The 19,027-nt window shown below is 34.2% G+C and overlaps 1 protein-coding gene across 2 annotated transcripts in view; it reads right to left on the bottom strand.

The window, feature by feature from the left end:
• LOC149795688 (vacuolar protein sorting-associated protein 51 homolog) overlaps positions 1 to 19,027 on the bottom strand; it is a 65,652-nt gene that overhangs the window by 18,292 nt on the left and 28,333 nt on the right. For both annotated transcript variants that reach the window (XM_089965558.1, XM_089965557.1), the window contains 5 exons: positions 14,561 to 14,660; positions 10,884 to 10,984; positions 7,684 to 7,763; positions 5,880 to 6,022; positions 873 to 995 (listed from right to left, as the gene is read on the bottom strand). In XM_089965558.1, the coding sequence (XP_089821684.1) occupies positions 873 to 995; positions 5,880 to 6,022; positions 7,684 to 7,763; positions 10,884 to 10,984; positions 14,561 to 14,660 (547 nt within the window). The remainder of the gene's footprint in view (positions 1 to 872; positions 996 to 5,879; positions 6,023 to 7,683; positions 7,764 to 10,883; positions 10,985 to 14,560; positions 14,661 to 19,027) is intronic.

Below are 19,027 nucleotides of genomic sequence, written 5' to 3' on the forward strand. Positions count from 1 at the left end.
TGGATCAAAATATCCAAACATTTTCTGAATGTGTAGGCCCAACACAAGTATTTGATGGATTCTGAACACCTCTGGAATATTTCTGGGTGTTTTAAAGCGACTATCTATTTTTGGAAATAGCAAGATTTACAATTATGAATGTACACCTGAAGCGAGACACTGACCAAAATCAACACAAAGGTGCTTGGACTGATAACACACTATAAAGTTAGGATTTTTGACAGAGATGAAATGTATTAGTCTAAAAGTTTGAAATTCAAACTTTTTGGAACCAATTTTGGAGAAATTATGTAATGTGACAGATACAACACTACCTGACACAGGTAAATGACATGCTAGCCAAAGTAGTGTCATTTGGACTTTCATTAAGTTACTCTGATGCAACCAAAGTTAAAGCACATGGGTTTATTCATAATTATTATCACAGAAAAGAACATAAAATCTTGTATATTTCAGTTTAATTTCACACCTGTAGAAATATCATTGCCCACATGTGGCTTTCCCTGAAATGTGACATAACACTGCATAAATACAAGGCATGATTTGAGAGAGCATCACTATGTATCAAAATACCCTTTCTCTATAATTGCTTTATTTAACATTTTTCTGCCTGAATACAATGAAATTTACCTTAAACTAATCTTTTGATTTACCTGTATAATCACCTAAGTGGGACTAAACTTGTCTATGAGTATATTTTCAAAGACCTGAATTTATCTTCTTTACAGTGGTACCATTTATGTATTCCTATCACACAATATAAAACATTTATATATCACTGAAAACATGTTGCCAACATTTATAACATGTCTTATATATGACTGCCATGACTAATGTCTAAGTAAAAACACCTAACTGAATTTTAATATTACCTTACAGGCTGAGTTGACATGCTTCAGGTATCCAATAACCAAGACTTCCCTTACATCTGTAGCACAGAATGGCCCACGAAAATAGGGCTTCATTGCAAAAGTGATGTCACTAGCAATGAAAGCCTGTTGAATATAAAGGGAAGCAACTGATTACATCAAGTTTAATAAATAAGGGTAACAATAATCAAGATAGATCTGCACAGGATTCATTATATTTGAAGTCCATGTTGAATTTATTTATTACAAATAGTATATAGGGTTTTTTAAAAATAATTTCCACACTACAGCAGAAAATCTCTTGTATTTATATTAAATAAATCACTTGACAGTACTGTATTTTCACTGTCAAAGTCAGCCACCATCATAGACTGTCCCTGACATAACATGGTCAGTTTGTTCACAATGGCTACATGTAGTCAGCATTTGAAACTCTTAATTACAGTACTTCCATGCCAAATATAGCTACTTACTTCTACTAAAGCGTTTCTGATACTGACCCTAAAGTAAGGAACCAATGCTTTTATTTGTTTGGGCCCTGAAACAGTGCCAGTGATCAAGGCATCATCAGTTTTATTTTTACTTAGGTTGGAAATCATAACAAACTTGTACAAAGTCCTTGCCAGCAAATAAAAGGCACAGTTCAACTAAAAACAAACATAACTTGAGGTTAAATGTGGTTAAATTTGTGATATTATGAAAATAATTTGCTCAAGCAAGATTCTTAGCTGCAGTGTATATAGGAATGCAGTAAACACCAAATTATTCCATGAAACAATGAACCACTTGGAGATCTTCTCATGCCTTAATATCATTCTCACACTTTATGCTGACAATATGGCAGTGCTCAATGCATGGTAATACACTATATTTTCTGAAGTTTATATTAAAATACTTTCATAAGCATGATATTTCCAAACATCATTTGCATTTTCTGTATTGATGATAATATCTAGCAAATAAAAAATAGTGAACATCTTTTAAGGAATACTTTGTTTTTAATTTCACCACTTTTTTGCACACTGTAGCGATATACTGAGACTCCATGATTGCCAACTTAAACAGATGTAACCATTAGCTTTCAAGAGAAATGATACACAATGATATGCCAGGGTACACATATTACTCAAACAGTTCATATAAAAATGATAAAAATTATAATGTGTGACTACTCCATATTAAAATACTTTCCCAGGGTCCCAACTGTATTTTGCCGAACAACTCTCACTAGGCAATAAGGATTTTCTTGAATGAAAAGAGACTAAATCTGAACTGTCAATATGTTCAGCAAAATATGATACAGTAGCTTATTAGGGGGAATTGCAGTAGCTCTGTTGATAGAGCACTGTACTTATCATCAAAGGATTGCAGGTTCAATATCTGCCCAGTGTGTGTGTGTGTGTGTGCATGTGTGTGTGTGTGTGATTAGGATTTTTAATGTAGCTTTAAAAAATATTAAGTCATATCACTACAATATCTGCAGTGTGGCAGTTTATAGTGATGTCTAGCACTGAGGCATCATGCCGCAGACATAATGCATGATGTACCACCCAGTCATATTATCCTGACACCAGGCCAACAAGTCCTAACACTAACCTCTTAGTACTGAGCACCAAGCAAGGCACCTGTTAGTACCATTTTTATAAGTCTTTGGTATGACTTGGCTAGGGTTCAAACCTGCGACCTTCCGCATCCAAAGCAGACACTCTAACCACTAGGCAACCGCATCGGTCCCTTATATACATGCCCAGTCCAGATCGGATCGTCTGCCTTCATATAACCTTGGCAAAGGTACTTATCTCCCATTTCCTTGCCATAATATAGCCCTTAATGTATTTACAGTACCATTACCTAACAGATCATATGCTTTTAAAAGAAGAGTTCCTTGAAGGGACTAATGCTCTACTAAGCAAAAAGAATTTCCAGAAATTCAGGATAAAACCAATTCTTCCTTTTAATTGTTGAGTGTTGAAACCATCTCTGATATTCTTCAATGATAACAAGATTTTCAAATTAGTTGCTGTGGTACAAATTGGATATCAGCCTGACACCATTTTCATTTAGGACAAAGCAGACATCATCAGATGTCTTTTGGTGAAAATGTGTCATAATGATCATCCATTCCATTCCAGAGAACAGACATCAAGATTTTTAAGACAGTTGTTGTGGCAGCCATGTTGGATGTATGACTGCCACCATTTTCATTTAGGAACTGGTGAAACTCATTGTCAAAATAATCCAAGAGGAGAAATGGCAACAAAATTTTTAAAACTTGTCATAGTAGCCATACTGGCTGCATGACTGGCACTGTCATCATTTGGATAAACCAGGTATCATAAGAAGTATACTGGTGAAAACCCTGTGTTTATAAAGCCATCCATTTAGAAAGGAGTAGCAATAACAACATTTTCAAGATGGTTGCTGTGGTGACCATATTGGATGTCAGATTGGCATTATTTTCACTGAAGACCAAGTAGACTTCATCAGACTTCTAGTTATAAAAAACCATGATCCATTCATGTGGAACAGCAATAAGATTTTCAAGATGGCTGCCATAGTGGAAATATTGGACATCAGATCAGTACCATTTTTATTTAGCATTAAACAGACATCTTAAGAAGTCTTTCAGAACAAAACCAATCAGTCAAGAGGAGTAGCAATAATAAGATTTTCAAGATGGTGGCCACAGTGTCCATACTGGACATCAGCTCAGCACCATTTTCCACCGAATCAGTATGGTTGGGAGAAAATTTGGCAGATTATGATTACTGGTATACACTGTACTTCTGCCTGAGAGATGTGAATAATTGTATTTCTTGGTTTGTTGATTCTGGTTATTGCTCAATTCAAATGCATCATTCAAAATCATTGATGCATTCTCATACTTTGTTACAAATATTTATTACAGATGCATATCTCCAGATATTGGTGAATATAGCTTGAATAAGTTATAACAGTTCTAGTTGGAACAATGGACATTGTTAGAGAAACTTTAAGTGAGCTACAATGAAAACTTTTCTGCAGCACGTGATGCAGGATTGCTAAAGACTTCTCACATGTTCACCATGAAAATTCCATTTGTACAAACTGGTGATGACTTTTTGGTAACTGTCAGAAAGGCATAACTGATGACATTCCAAGGTCTACAAAAATTACTAGTCAAATTTTATAAACTCATACAGCTGTGGCAAGAAATGATGGACTAGTATCTTTGCTGCTGTTGCCACAGTTGATTAGTTGGTTGATTTATTTTTTTTATTTTGTTTGGAGGGGTAACAATATATTAGGTGGGGGAAGGACCCCGAAAGACCACCAACCCAAATTGATTGATCTGTGACAAAAACTCACTCTGTAAGATGTGCAAGTGATGTAAAAGCAAGCACCTTAGTACACTTAGCAACATAGAGCCTTTGTCGATTTGATGTTTATCTCCAACAGCCAAGTCATTTAGACATGAGATCTCGGGTTTCGGTAGATCATTATGGCCTTTACACCATTTTCAAATGGAGAGAATCTATATATGGCAGCCAGTTTTACTGCTGAAGAAAATCAAAGTACTTTTGAGACACCAAACACCACTTATGTAGAACCACTGACCTTCCACAAGTAACTGGCAACATTCTCATTTACACATTGGAGGCAAGTAATCACATGACAAGCATTTTGTACCACTGTCATGGAAGCCCCTCAGATCTGTATCACAAGACAAGCATCTTATACCACTCTGCAATGAAAGCCCCTCATGCCATAGGTATAAGTCTCATATGATAGACTAGAAGTGGGAGATAGAACCTGTGACAACTAGATTAAAAGTGCAGAATATTACTGTTAGGCCATTAGTGATGACACTGTTGACAATAGAGTTAACTGCAACGACATTGATTTTACGAGTACGCTGGGAAAAATGATTGCTTGACTTTCATCCATTTTTTAAAATCTAATTAATGATATAAAAATGTCTGACTTGCAACATTTCTTTTGGTTTTTTAAACTTTATATTAGTCTTGCAACAAGCATAAAAATAAGACATCAGTAACTGAAATATACGTTCATACAAGAAATGATATAGTGTAAAAGTAGGCAGAAACAATGCAACATCACTTCCACAGACATTAATGTTTTTTTTCTTCTGACAAATCATGAATTCTAAGTTTACCAAAACATTTATTGAAAAAAATAATAAAAACAAATCGTAGCATCTGACCACACAGTTAAAGCAATACAAGATTTAACTATTATTCTAATCAAAAGCAGCATGCCTGAGAACAAAGAAAAATAGCAAAATATAGTGATCACTTTAGTAAACACACAGTTTAGTAAGGATACAAATTCATGATTTCTGTATTATAAATCCCTATTATAAAATCTATATTCATGGACATTAAATTAGTAGGTATCAAGGAACTGAGCAATGACATATACAAATAATAAGCCACCAAGAAAATCTGTGATTTCACAGTATCAGAGACATACATGGCTGACAGACAAACAAAAGGACAAAAGATTGATTATAATGAATGAATACAAATAAAAAAATGCAGTAGATTATATGATCTAAAAGTATTTAGTAGATTACCTCCAGCCAGCTGTCATTTAAATCGCCTCTGTCCCCAACCCAATATTAAAATCACTTCTACTGCCCACTAACCCATAGCCAAAAATTATGTTAAAAACATTTGCTTCTGATGGGGGCAATGTTTTTTTATTAAAACATACCTGACGGTGGATCATAATTTTTTAAAACTGCTTCTGTTGTGGGTTGGTTGAATATGAAAGTGCCTTCCCCCCATGGGATGTATGTTTCACTGGAACAGCCCTAATGGTATATATGTGCATATTATCCAGATTTTCAGGCAATGCTGCTAAAAAGGAATTCTGTACAAATATACATGTACATATGTTGTACATTTTCATTTAATGAAAAGTATAGTCATATTCTCTTATATTCAAGAATTTACTCTATATTGTTAATGTGCACAAAACAAGAGGCAATATGCATTCCACACTTACCTGAAGATTTGACAAGACTGATTTTATTTGGTCCATGCAAGCTGACTGGATTTTGCTTAACAACTCATTTAAATTAGGAGAACCATCTTGTTTTCCAGTCAATCTTGGTGCAGCAAGATTCTGACGAATATCAGTCAGACAATCTGGTGAAAAATATTTTATTGTAGATATCCATCAACTTAAAGGCAAATAAGAGAAATGGCTGGTGGCTCAATAGAAGTCTTTTTTTGTTACTTTGCAACTATATACAATTTGCTTAAAATTTTCTAGAAAATAATTCAAGCACAAAGTTATAATAACTAATTAATTAGGGAAAGTATATCAGATTTTACTTAAATAATGAACATTTGTACGTTCTGCCGATGCTAATCATCTTGTGTACGATTCTAATATTTTCTTACATTTGCCAGTATCTCAGTATGTCAGTTTACTTGTCTGTTAGTATATCTGCCTCCATTCAGTATGTCAGTTTACTTGTCTGTCAGTCTATCTGCCTTCATCCAGTATGTCAGTTTACTTGTCTGTCAGTCTATCTGCCTCCATTCTGCATGTCAGTTTACTTGTCTGTCAGTCTATCTGCCTCCATCCAGGATGTCAGTTTACTTGTCTGTCAGTCTATCTGCCTCCATCCAGTATGTCAGTTTGTCTATAAACTGTCAGTCTAACTGCATACAAGTCAGATTGTCCATTTGTTTGTCAGTCTATCTGCCAACATCCAGTATGTCAGTTTATCTATTCATCTGTCAGTCTAACTGCCTACATGTCAGTTTGTCCATTTGTTTGTCAGTCTATCTGCCTACATACAGTATGTCAGTTTGTTCATTCGTCTGTCAGACAGTCTAACTTCCTACATGTCAGTTTATCTATATTTCCGTCATTCTATCTGCCTTTATCTAGTATGCCAGTTTGTCTATTTGTTTATCTGCCTATATATAGTGTGTCTATATGTTCATTTGTCAGTCAATCTGTCTAAATCAAATGAGCTTGTCCATTTGTCTGTCATTCTCTTTGCCTATATTTCAGTATGTCAGTTTGTCCATTTGTCTGTCAGTCTATCTGTCTTCATGTGCCTAGGTTTTATTACAAGTTCAAATATACATTTTAGAGCTTTCCTATCCTCCTCAGGTAAATGAAATGGCTTAAAATAATTATCTTGCACACATTAAAGTGTGATATGAATTTCAGACACTTATATATGTATTATGACAATGCTAATGCCAGCAGAGAAGTGATACCAACATCTCCCTTATTTCTAATACAAATGAGTTTTGAGTTTCTCATCCCTATGAAATTACTTGTACTTAATTTTAATTTGATATATTTCCTTGGGTATCAATTTTAATAATTTTGCAATAATTACACTTTCGCTGTTTCTAACTTTCTGATATGGTTCTGGTGGTTAAGAACTTCCTAATGCCAACAAACTGAATATTGTTCACTGGATCTTGAGTTCTGTGCTTTGCATCAAAAGCAAAACCCAAGAAAACTGGCAACCCTGGTCATACATTGGCAAACCAGGTTCCATATTCTTCTAAACAGTTTGAGCAAGGAACTCCAGCTCTGGCTTGCAGCCTCCAAACACAATTTGTTATTTAGGGTGCATCTAACACCATCCAAATCTGGCAACCTAGCAGAAAGGCCCAAGATAAGACAAATCAGAAAGTTCAGTGATTTGGGCTGTACTCTAAATTAAGTTTTAGGCTTCAAGGATTTTGTACTTTGAACTTTAGCTCGAGTATTTGCCAAAACATTTTGAAAATACAAGTCCAGTAATTACTGTGACTTTACAGTAATGGAAACTTACCAGCAAAGTGTTGCTTCAAGGAGTCCAAATAATGAACTACTCTGTCCTTAGCTGCTTTAGACACAATGTCTGTCCCTGCCCTGAAATATTAACCAATAACACAAAGGAGTTACTAAACACAAATAAAACAAAACAATTAATAAAAGTATGTCCCACCACAATGTATGAAAACAGACTGTAACACAAACTTTAACCATGGTGTGACATGTACAGGGGTAATACGAGATGCCTCTCTTGTTAGTGAAAAGTACCAGTGTTTGCTACATCATTTTCAAATACTCTAACACAGTCTATACATTGTTGATAAGGGCATTACTGCAAGAAAAGTGATTCATATATTTTAGTTCTTGTTAAAGAAGATTTGGCAATAACACTGGGAAACATAGCAGTGTCTTGTACAACAAATCAATTTGAAATTGTATTTATACGTTACTGCATTTGTATGGGAAAATATGAACAAGTTTTTTGGATGGAAATACTGCATGACCTTGGTAGTGCAGTATATCCAGCTGACAAAATGAGTTCATATTTTCCCATACAAATGCAGTAACTTGTTTATTATATTCTCATTTTCTTATTCTACCTAAGGCTTAATTATATAAACAAAATACACAACAAGAAACAAATTAACTGAATGCATGCCATATTCCAAACTAAATAAACAAGTGCAAATTAATCATTACACAACAACATAACTCTGTGATGCTAAATCGGAATTTAGTCACACACTAGACATAACTTTCGAAAGAAAATGGTGTTTTGGTCTAATTAAAATTGAAATTTGGAGTCATACTGTGAATGAATACACATTGCAACAACTTTTCCATTTGATCTGGAATGAATTGATTTTGGTATTTTTGTCAATTCTACAAAATTCTGTGATTATGGACTGAATTTATCTGTGACAATTCAAAGGAAGTACATTGGATTGAAGCAGCAAGGGAGAAGCGTGTTGACATGTGCAAGTGTGTTTCTGTTCTGTCATGAATGTTTGATATCACAATGTGGGAAAAATATGAAGTCTTTCAACTGCAGTTATCATAAAGATGCTATGGAATTTGATGTTGATATCTTTTTTAGTGCAGTAAGGAGGATGTAATTTTGCACTTGGAGTATAGTCAAAATTACAGTACAATTTCGAAATGTGTAATAAGCTTGAGAACCCAAGACATGGTTCATGTATTTCAGATTTGCAGAACAAAGAAAATACATTTTGAGGAAATTCAGGATGTAAAACTGTAAGTATATTTTCTTCCAATCTTACAACCACCTAAAGAAGACAGTTTGTGCCTTCCCGTCACCTGCATGTTACTTGTAGGTACCCAGCAATTTTATGAAATCTGGCATCTACTTCCCATCTAAATCCGAAACATTGTATCAAAATAGGTAATGTGGAATGTATCAAAGCAGCTGTTATGTGGCAGTCCACGAAACATCTGCTTTAGCTCATTCAGAAACAAATTTCATCAACCAAAATGTAAACTGCCTACTATGTGAGTGTACATGATTTGTTTACAAATCATAAGTTCTGGCATCCATTATTTGTTTAGAATAGAAAGTAGTTCCTTTATGAGTGGAATATGAAGTTGTGTGTGAGTTCAATATTGTAAAATACTGGATGATTCTGACAATGCAGAGTTAATGGAGAAAAACCTGAGCATATAATAATCCAAAATATTATATATATATATATATATATATATATATATATATATATATATATATATATATATATATATATATATATATATATATGAAATGCATACAATACAGTATGCATTTCAAAGAGAAGAATAATGTGAAAAACAATTAACAAAAATATCAATATTGGTATATTATATTCCTCCTCTCTGTTCAATAACCCTTTCTTCATGCACTAGTAGCATTGACTCTAGAAATTTAACAGAATAACAGTTCTCAATGAGCTTGACCTTTTGGTCAAGGTAAGCAGTCTTGAACTAAAGTTACTGTACAGAAGCCATTTTTTCTTCTTATTAGACTTAGAGTGTTTATGACCTCTGACCATCACAACCCAAAATCAATAGGTTTCTTTATTGTACTAAGCACAAGATGTCCACAAAGTTTGGTCAAGGAACTTAATTTAGAACAAAACTGATTGTGCAAAACCCATTATTTTTTGAGCCCCAGTGACTCTGACCTTTGACCTTTTAAACCCCAATTCAAAAAGCCTCATCCACACCATAAATGCAAGCTCCCCACAAACTCTGGTTAAGGAATGTGGTCCAGAACTAAAGTTATCATGCAAAAAATATTTTCTTTTCTTTCAGTCACAGTGACCAGGTCCTTACATTTTTACCTTACTCTAAGTGCAAGCCATTCACAAGGTCAGATAATTGTGGAATATGGAGAACTTAGATTACTGTGCAAAAACCATTTGCTTTTTTGAATCAGTAACCTTGACCTTTGACACCAATATCGACAAGATTCTTCCTTACACTCAAATGCAAGCCATCCCAAAAGTCTGGTAATTGTAGATGGTAACTATTGTGTGGAAATGAAATTGGTAACAAACAGACAACATCATAACATAATATTTTCAGTGGGCATATATAAATAGACAATAAAACTGAATTTACAATTGTTGTGGGCTACCAATTTTTTGAAGATTTCATGGTTGCAAGAAACCTAAAATTTTAAGAGTCAAGAAACAAGGATTCTTCCCTCAGTCTATGATGTACTGATGAAAATTTATCTCAAAACCACATAAACTGATACCCCCAAAAATAAATAAATTCACAGTATATAACTGATAACCCATAAACAGAAATTACTTCACTATATATAACTAATACCCTGTAAAAAATAAAATGAATTCATTATATATAATTGATACCTAATACAAATAAATGATCTCACTGTATATAACTGACACCCAATACAAATAAATGAATTCACCATATATAACTGATACCCCATAACAATAAAGGAATTCACCATACATAACTGATATCCCATAAGAATAAATAAATTCACTATATATAACTGATATCCCAATAAAAATGAATGAATTCACTATATATAACTAAAACCCAATACAAATAAATGAATTCACTAAATATAACTGATACCCCATAAAATAAATGAATTCACTGTACATAAAAGTAACCAGTAACTTAATACACCATTCAAATTTCATTGTTATCTATGCTGTATTCCTCCCCTGTCCTATAAGGAACTACCTTGAGAAATCTGTATCAGGCAACAGCTTATTCATAGCTTGCAATCTCCTGTGGAATCTATCTAAAGCTCTTACAAGAATTGTATTGTCTCCAGTCTCTTTCTGGAATCGATGTGAAAAAAATAAATGACATTAGTGACGGCATATCAAAATGTCAAACATTAATGCACACTATTATCTGACATCTAGGTACACTATTATTTGACATCTGGACACACTATTATTTAATGTCTAGGTACACTATTATTTGACATCTAGGCACTATAAGATATTACCATTTAAATAAGCAGAAACAGTACAATACCAGCAAATCTAGATATTAGGTATATATCCTCAATTTTATATCAGCAAAAACTGTATACCCTTGAACTGCATCAATATACAGGTATTTGTAAAGTTCCTATATTTGCATTTTTTGACTGGGGACCCATGGTAGTTCACTTGGTTGAGCATCTGACTCATAATTCAAGTGGGGCCCCCGAGTGGCCGAGTGGTCTAAAGTGCTCTCCGTTATGGATCACTGCCATCTCACCCCTGTCTGCGTGGGTTCAAGTCTCGGATTCAGCTAATGAGGGTATGTGAGAAAGCTTCCCAGTAGCTTCTCGTGGGTCAGTGATTCTTTCCAGGGTTTTCCTGGGTTCTTCCTCCACCATTTATACTGGCCACCATGTATAGCCTATCGTGTGCTGATAAATGGCGTTAAATCCTACAACAACATAATCCAAGGTTTGCAGGTTGATATCTGCACAGGCCAGGCCAGATCAGCAGCTTCAATGCATCCTTGGAAAAGACACTTAGAATATTAAATATTACAGCTGACTGGTTAAAACAGGAAAGATAGCAAGAAGAGAAAGGCTGTAACTGAACACGGTACTGGGTAAACTGTAGTATAAGATGGGTCCAACTGCATACACCATGGACCCTGATATGCCATCACATAGTGTGGATAAAGATCAAGGTCTATGCCATTTGTCTGGATGATTACTCCTAACACAGACTCAGATTTGCTGGTACATTATACATTGTCAGTGTGGAGCCACTGCAATTTGTAGTGGGATCCAAAATTATATGTGTGTACTGAAACTTAAAATGATACCGTGTGCTTATCACATAATTAGAAACATAATAATCATCAGAAGAATGAAACTTCTTTCAGATTTTGTTTACGTTTTACACATTTATATATCCTTAATTTTGAACAAAAAACATCAAGAAGTTTTTACAAGAAACTATATTTTATAAATACATCTTTTCACATGTGTTTATTATCCTAATTTTATGGTAGTACTTTTTAAGAGCATAAACCTAAATTTAAATGCACAAGAAGCATCCCTAGTAGAGCTGTACAGCCTGGCACAGATTGTATTCACAGCAATATATAAGGTCAATCTCAACGAAATAATAATAAGCATTCATTCCTAATTATAATGACTGACATTTTTCAAAACTTTTCAAGACGTGATAAATGTAAAAGTCATATGATAGCCAAGAGGACTATTAGGAAAAAAACTTGGTTGCCCTTCTTAAAATCAGAATTTCAAAGGCATTTCAATATGAAACTGTTAGCTACTGACTAATATTTTAGTTTCTCAAGTATCAGCAAGTTATTACTCTTTGTAAAACAATTTTGGAGGTATATTTTTGGCAAAATACAGAATGATTTTTATTATATAGTACCCCACTGGGTTACATAACTTAAATATATGGTAGCCTAGACCCAGTATTCTGGAAGCCCTGGTGCTTAAGGTACAATATTTGTGGAACCCTACTTTTCAAAACAGTTATCACTAGGAACTGGAATGCTACAGAATTATCTTTGAAAGTTTTAAATTTTGTGGACAACATCATCTGTCCATAAACCTTTAAAAAGTCTTGTACTATATTATGTTTGTATTGTGCAAAACCCAACTGAAAACTGTATAGATCCCATATGTGCTGACTTACGATATGATGGTACATCAAGATCTCTTTTATTAGTCAGACATCATAACTAGAATGAAGAGCATAGACCTTGATCTGCAGACATATACTGTTTTTTATTTGTAACTGGATGCATGTTGTATCCAGATAAATACAATATATTTACTGATATTCTTATGTGATCAGTGTTTTGTTGCTGTTGTTGTAGGGTTTAATGCCATTTTTCAGCACATGATAGGCTATACATGGCGGCCAGTATTAATGGTGGAGGAAGAACCCAGGAAATCCCCAGAAAGAACCACCGACCCACAAGAAGCTACTGGCAAGCTTTCTCACATACGCAAACTGGCCGAATCTGAGACTCGAACCCACGCAGACAGAGGTGAGATGGCAGTGATCCATTAACAGAGAGTGCTTTAGACCACTCAGCCACTCAGCCCCCCCCCCAGTGTTTTGTAACTGGACGCATGCTGTATCCAGATAAATACAATATATTTACTGATATTCTTATGTGATCAGTGTTTTGTAAATCGACGCATGCAGTATTCAGATAAATTGAGTATAAATTTAAATGGATGAATGTTGTTTTTAGATAAATACAGTATATTTTATATGGAACAATGCTGTATCCAGATAAATACAGTATCTTTACATGTTGCACAAAACAATCTCAAAGTGATTGTTATTTTAAATGATCAATAATCCTAATGAATATTTTCAACATGAAGAAACTCTATAATGTCAGTCTTCCTAATTATTTTTTTCAACATGAAGAAACTCTATAATGTAAGTCTTCCCAATGAATATTTTCAACATGAAGAAACTCTATAAAGTAAGTCTCCCTAATGAATATTTTCAACATAAAGAAACTCTATAATGCAAGTCTCCCTAATGAATATTTTCAACATGAAGAAACTCTATAATGTAAGTCTTCCCAATGAATATTTTCAACATGAAGAAACTCTATAATGTAAGTCATCCCTAATGAATATTTTCAACATAAAGAAACTCTATAATGCAAGTCTCCCTAATGAATATTTTCAACATGAAGAAACTCTATAATGTAAGTCTTCCCAATGAATATTTTCAACATGAAGAAACTCTATAATGTAAGTCTTCCCAATGAATATTTTCAACATGAAGAAACTCTATAATGTAAGTCTCCCTAATGAATATTTTCAACATGAAGAAACTCTATAATGTAAGTCTTCCCAATGAATATTTTCAACATGAAGAAACTCTATAACGTAAGTCTCCCTAATGAATATTTTCAACATGAAGAAACTCTATAATGTAAGTCTTTCTAATGAATATTTTCAACATGTAAGTCTACCTAATGAATATTTTCAACATGAAGAAACTCTATAATGCAAGTCTTTCAAATGAATATTTTCAACATGAAGAAACTCTATAATGTAAGTCTTCCAGTACTGCTGACATCAGAATTATATATCTTAATTTTTACAGACAATCTACTCTGTTCATGCAATAGACTTGTGAGACTTGATTCTACTCTTCATTAACTTCACTAATTATACAAACCCCTGTAAATCTGTGGACAAAATAACACATCCTATAACTTTCAGCTTGTACATTAAACATGCATACATTGTTACCTTCTGTTATCTGCATCTTGCATGAGACTGTCCCAGATTCAGTCTAAGAAAACTAATAATATATGTACGTAGCTTGTGAATTTCAAATATCTAAATACAATTAACATCAGTTAATGGACCCTATTATCAAGCTGAGTGTTACCTCTAGCTGTACTCTCCTCTGAACATAGTCGAAGTACTGTTCCATGAGGGCATTGACAAAGTTCACAAGCTTCTTCAGGGCTATAGTGTCCATGTTCTCACTGCAAATAGCACAGACATATAACTAGCAGCTGTAATGGCTTACAAATGCAAATCCCCATGCATTTCACTGTACATTCCAACCCCCTGACCCAACAACATCTCACCCCTGCAATAATCACTCCAACCCTGTAAGTGAACCATGACTCAAAAAATAAAATCTTCACAAATATTAAACTTCTTCTTCTTCTTGTGACTGTTTATATGAAAATTAATTGCTCTCGCTAACTTTCAATATAAGCCTAACTTGAAAATAAACACCATCCAGTTCATATAAAAAGTAAATAATTCAAATAAAAATGTATGCACACCTTTAAAAGACGGCATACTATGTACAAAGTTTCACAGAGAAGTTTGAAACTAGTTGTGTCCACAGGATTCTGTCATGCACCTACATCAGGCTCAAAGTGAAAAATGGCAATAACTATATTTGTTGTGGGGTTTAACTCCATTTTTTTATGTAGAAAGCAAATGGGGCCCCAGGTGGCCTCACTTCTGTCTGCAAGGGATTGAGTCTCGGGCTCAGCCAATGTGGGTGTGTGAGAAAGCTTGTCAGCAGCTTCCCATGGGTTTGTGGTATTTACTTGGGTTTTCCTGGATTCTTTCCCCTCCCCCCCCCCCAAATATACTGGCTGTCATATATAACCTATCATGCGCTAAAACATTTGCAGTAAACCCATAACTACAACAACTGAAAGCAAATACTCATATGTCTTCACACCACCCTATTCCTGCCACTACATTTAATGTAATTTTGAGACACTGGTAATTGACAGAAGGAAAGAAAATATCTAGCAACATGAATAAGATAAGGTTTTGTAAGGGGTATGACTTTTGATTTTCTCTTTTAACACTGTAACAGTCTGATCATTATAGTGGCAAAAAGAAAGCTTAAGCTTTCAATAAATTAAGATAGCTGGATATTTGTAAAAACCAAGGACCAACAGGTTGAAATCTTGGTCCAAATGTAAAAAAATCAAACAAAAAATACAAACAAAAACAGACTTGTGTTTGTAAAACCTCACAAGTCCAGAAGAATTTAAAACTGTATAAGTAATTGAAACAGTTATAAAATGAATTTCGTCAACAAATGTGTCTCAAAAGTTTAAAAATCTGCATTAAAAAAATGGAAAAATCATGAATAACCCAAAAATCTAAACATATCACCAACAGATATATGAGTGATGACCTTGACCTGGAAGATAGCACACCCCCACCCTCAGATGTGATACACAGAACACAAAGTTTCATCCAATAATCTTAATTGTCTTTAAAATTACTAGTGGATGGAAGAGTGTGACATGTGGATACAATTTCCCTGCATTTCTTCATAATGCAGGGCACAACAAAGAAACCACCAATGGTGGTATGGCAAGATGGCAAACTAAGTTTAGTCTCAATGGTGCAGAACTCATTATGACAAAGTGACTTTTCAATTTTCATGAAGGTTTCAAATAAAGCAAAATAAACATTAAACCTTTGGCACATAACTGCAATATGAAATATAAGTCATAGTGACCTTATTTGGTCAAGAAGTTGGTACACAACTCAACCTAAATCTACTTATCAAGTTATATGACTCTGCTGTCAATAGTGTCTAAGAAACAGTTAAATGGCATTGTTTACCAAGATGCTGATGGTGTTTGTGCATGTGTGGACACACACACACACACAAAATATATGTACAGTATGTACACTATATCACTGATATACCACAAGAAGCATACATTTTTCATTAAAGGAAACCAGGCTTTCTGAGTTTCTTTTTAATGAAAATTTATATGAGTGGTATAACAAAGATAAAGCATACATACTATACATATATTTTATTCATATCACACACAAATACACATACTTACATTTCCAACACAGTTAAGACTGACTACAGGCAGCTGTGTATTGATGGGATGACTTAACTATTCACAGCCCTGTCCATGGTGTCCACTACAAAATGTAGTCTTAACCATTTGCAAATAATAATCACAACCTCCTTTGCAACTTGATAAGTTGCTTCTTTTAGTTATTGAACTAATATTTTCATTCATATTGATCAATAAATATAAGACACACTTATGATTTAAACAAGAAAGATGGTTTAAATGATGAAAGTAGAGCTCTACAAGCACAGTATTGTTAACTACTTTAATGCCTGACTTTCACATACTGGCTAAAATATTTAAATGAGTTGGAAATGTAAACTAAGTGAAATGAGGAACTGGCAAGAGATAATTCAAACATTTAGATGTCTTTACAGTTCATCTAGGTCATTATTATAATTTAATTAACATTGCTACCAACCAGACAATTCTTTCTATCATTCATTTCTAATTTCCCCTTTCTATCACTTCATGTGACCACAATGTGTTTCCATCATGAATAGGTCCAGAGAAATCATTGCAGGACACAGAAAAAAATTGCCACCCTCATCTTTAGTAGTCCCCATCTTGAACGGCCCCCATGACCAGTGGCCACACGCTCCTTATGGCCAGAATCCGTTGGCACTCATGAGTTTGTGTTCAAAAGTACCCCTCACAAAAGGCCACCCGGCTAACGTGGCCAGCGGCCAGCATATTAGTGCAATAAAATCAAATTTACCCCTCACAAGTGGCCGCATTTTATTTTGATATGTATCCAGAACCAGTATTTTATTCTTAACGTGTGTTAAGTAAACTGATTTCTGTTTCCCGATGTCAAGTTTTCATTACTGAAAGAAGTGTTGACGAAAGTACAGGTACCACTAAGGTTAATATTATATCATTTACGCCTCACGAGAAGAAACATTTATTCCATAAAGCCGAGAAAGACTCAAATTTTAATCCATACAAAAGGGTAAGTACATGTAATCCAATTAGCCTAACTGCTGTGTTATCATAATATGTCCGGTTTAGTTACTTCGATAATTGTTAAGATTACAATTATTGAACATTAGTAACTGCTGAGAAGTGGCAGCATTGATGTACAATACACAGCAGGAAAATGGTTTAATAGTCTTTATGGCTTCCCTTAGTAAGATGTTCACTTTGATAATTAGTGGTTAATACTACTTACAATAATTGTCAAAAGTACAAATCCTAACGGCCACGAGGTCAAATCTGCGTGATGTTAAATGGTACATATAGAAGCTGTTTTGGCTTCCCTCACTTAATGTAAAGAAATGTATAAAAACAATAGAGTACCAGACTGCGACTAACGAATCACATGACAAGATCACTTCCTTTAAAAACACACGGCAATTTGTTTAGATGCATAAAAAAAAAATTGTTTTATCAGTATTGTAGTTGGCAACATGAATAACTTACTGCAAAAAGATCAACATGTCATCGAGGAAAAGAAAAATTATCAATTTAGAAGAGAAAGTTAAAGTAATTCAACTGACCAAGAGGTTCGGGGAGGGGTCGAGGATCCTTGCAGAAAACTAACGTCGGAAAGATTCAGATAAACAATATCGTGAAAGATAAGGAAACAATTCTGCAGAAGTGGGGAGGTGAAATGGATGGAGAAAGGAAGATTGTTTGAGCCAGGAGATGTGATTTGAATGACTAGAAAATGCAACAATTTTGTCAGTTGAATTTGGATATGACAACTTTACCGCAAGTAACGGATGGTTGCACAGATTTCAAGTGCGACACAATATTAAGTATTCTGTCCTTAGTGGTGAATCAGCTGATGTTAATAATGAAGTTGTCGAAGATTGGAACAAAAGACTAAACGATATATGCAGGGGATATGACAGCAAGGATATTTTTAATTGTGACGAGACTGGTTTGTTTTTTAGACTGTTACCAACAGAGTGACAGATGATGTAATCTGTAACATAATTATAAAGACAGTTTTAAAACTATATCAATGGTTATTCATAACATTCTTCTGAAAATGATGAAACAGTTTGTTTTTCATTTATTTCACAACATGCATGTGATGTTTTAATGAAAATATTAAATGTTTTAAAATTAAATGTACTTGTGACTTTCTTCATATGTATTTACTATTCACATTTGTCATCCCCCTCTAGAAAGGCCACCCTCATTATAAGGCCACTTCCCTGCTGCAGTAGGGGTGGCCTTATAAGAGGGAAACTACTGTATCTTTCATTGAAGGTCCAGAGAGAGAGATTGAGAGATCCCATGAGAGAAAGAGATGTTGTGGTAAGGTTGGAGAGATTTATTAATTGCCCATCCATATGTTTCTTTATCGATCATTAGTCTGCTGTCTTACCAACCCACACAATGATAGAGAATGGTTGGAGGAAGGTAAGAGTTGCCTTCGAACATTTTAATAATAATATATTTTAATATCCTTATTAATAGGTTTTATAAAACATAAAGAAATTTTAAAAAAGCATTGAACAGATTATGCTATGTGCATTCCT

This window comes from Sinohyriopsis cumingii, chromosome 7 (assembly GCF_028554795.1).
Source record: "Sinohyriopsis cumingii isolate HCF-2022 chromosome 7, ASM2855479v2, whole genome shotgun sequence".
Classification (NCBI taxonomy): Eukaryota; Metazoa; Mollusca; class Bivalvia; order Unionida; family Unionidae; genus Sinohyriopsis; species Sinohyriopsis cumingii.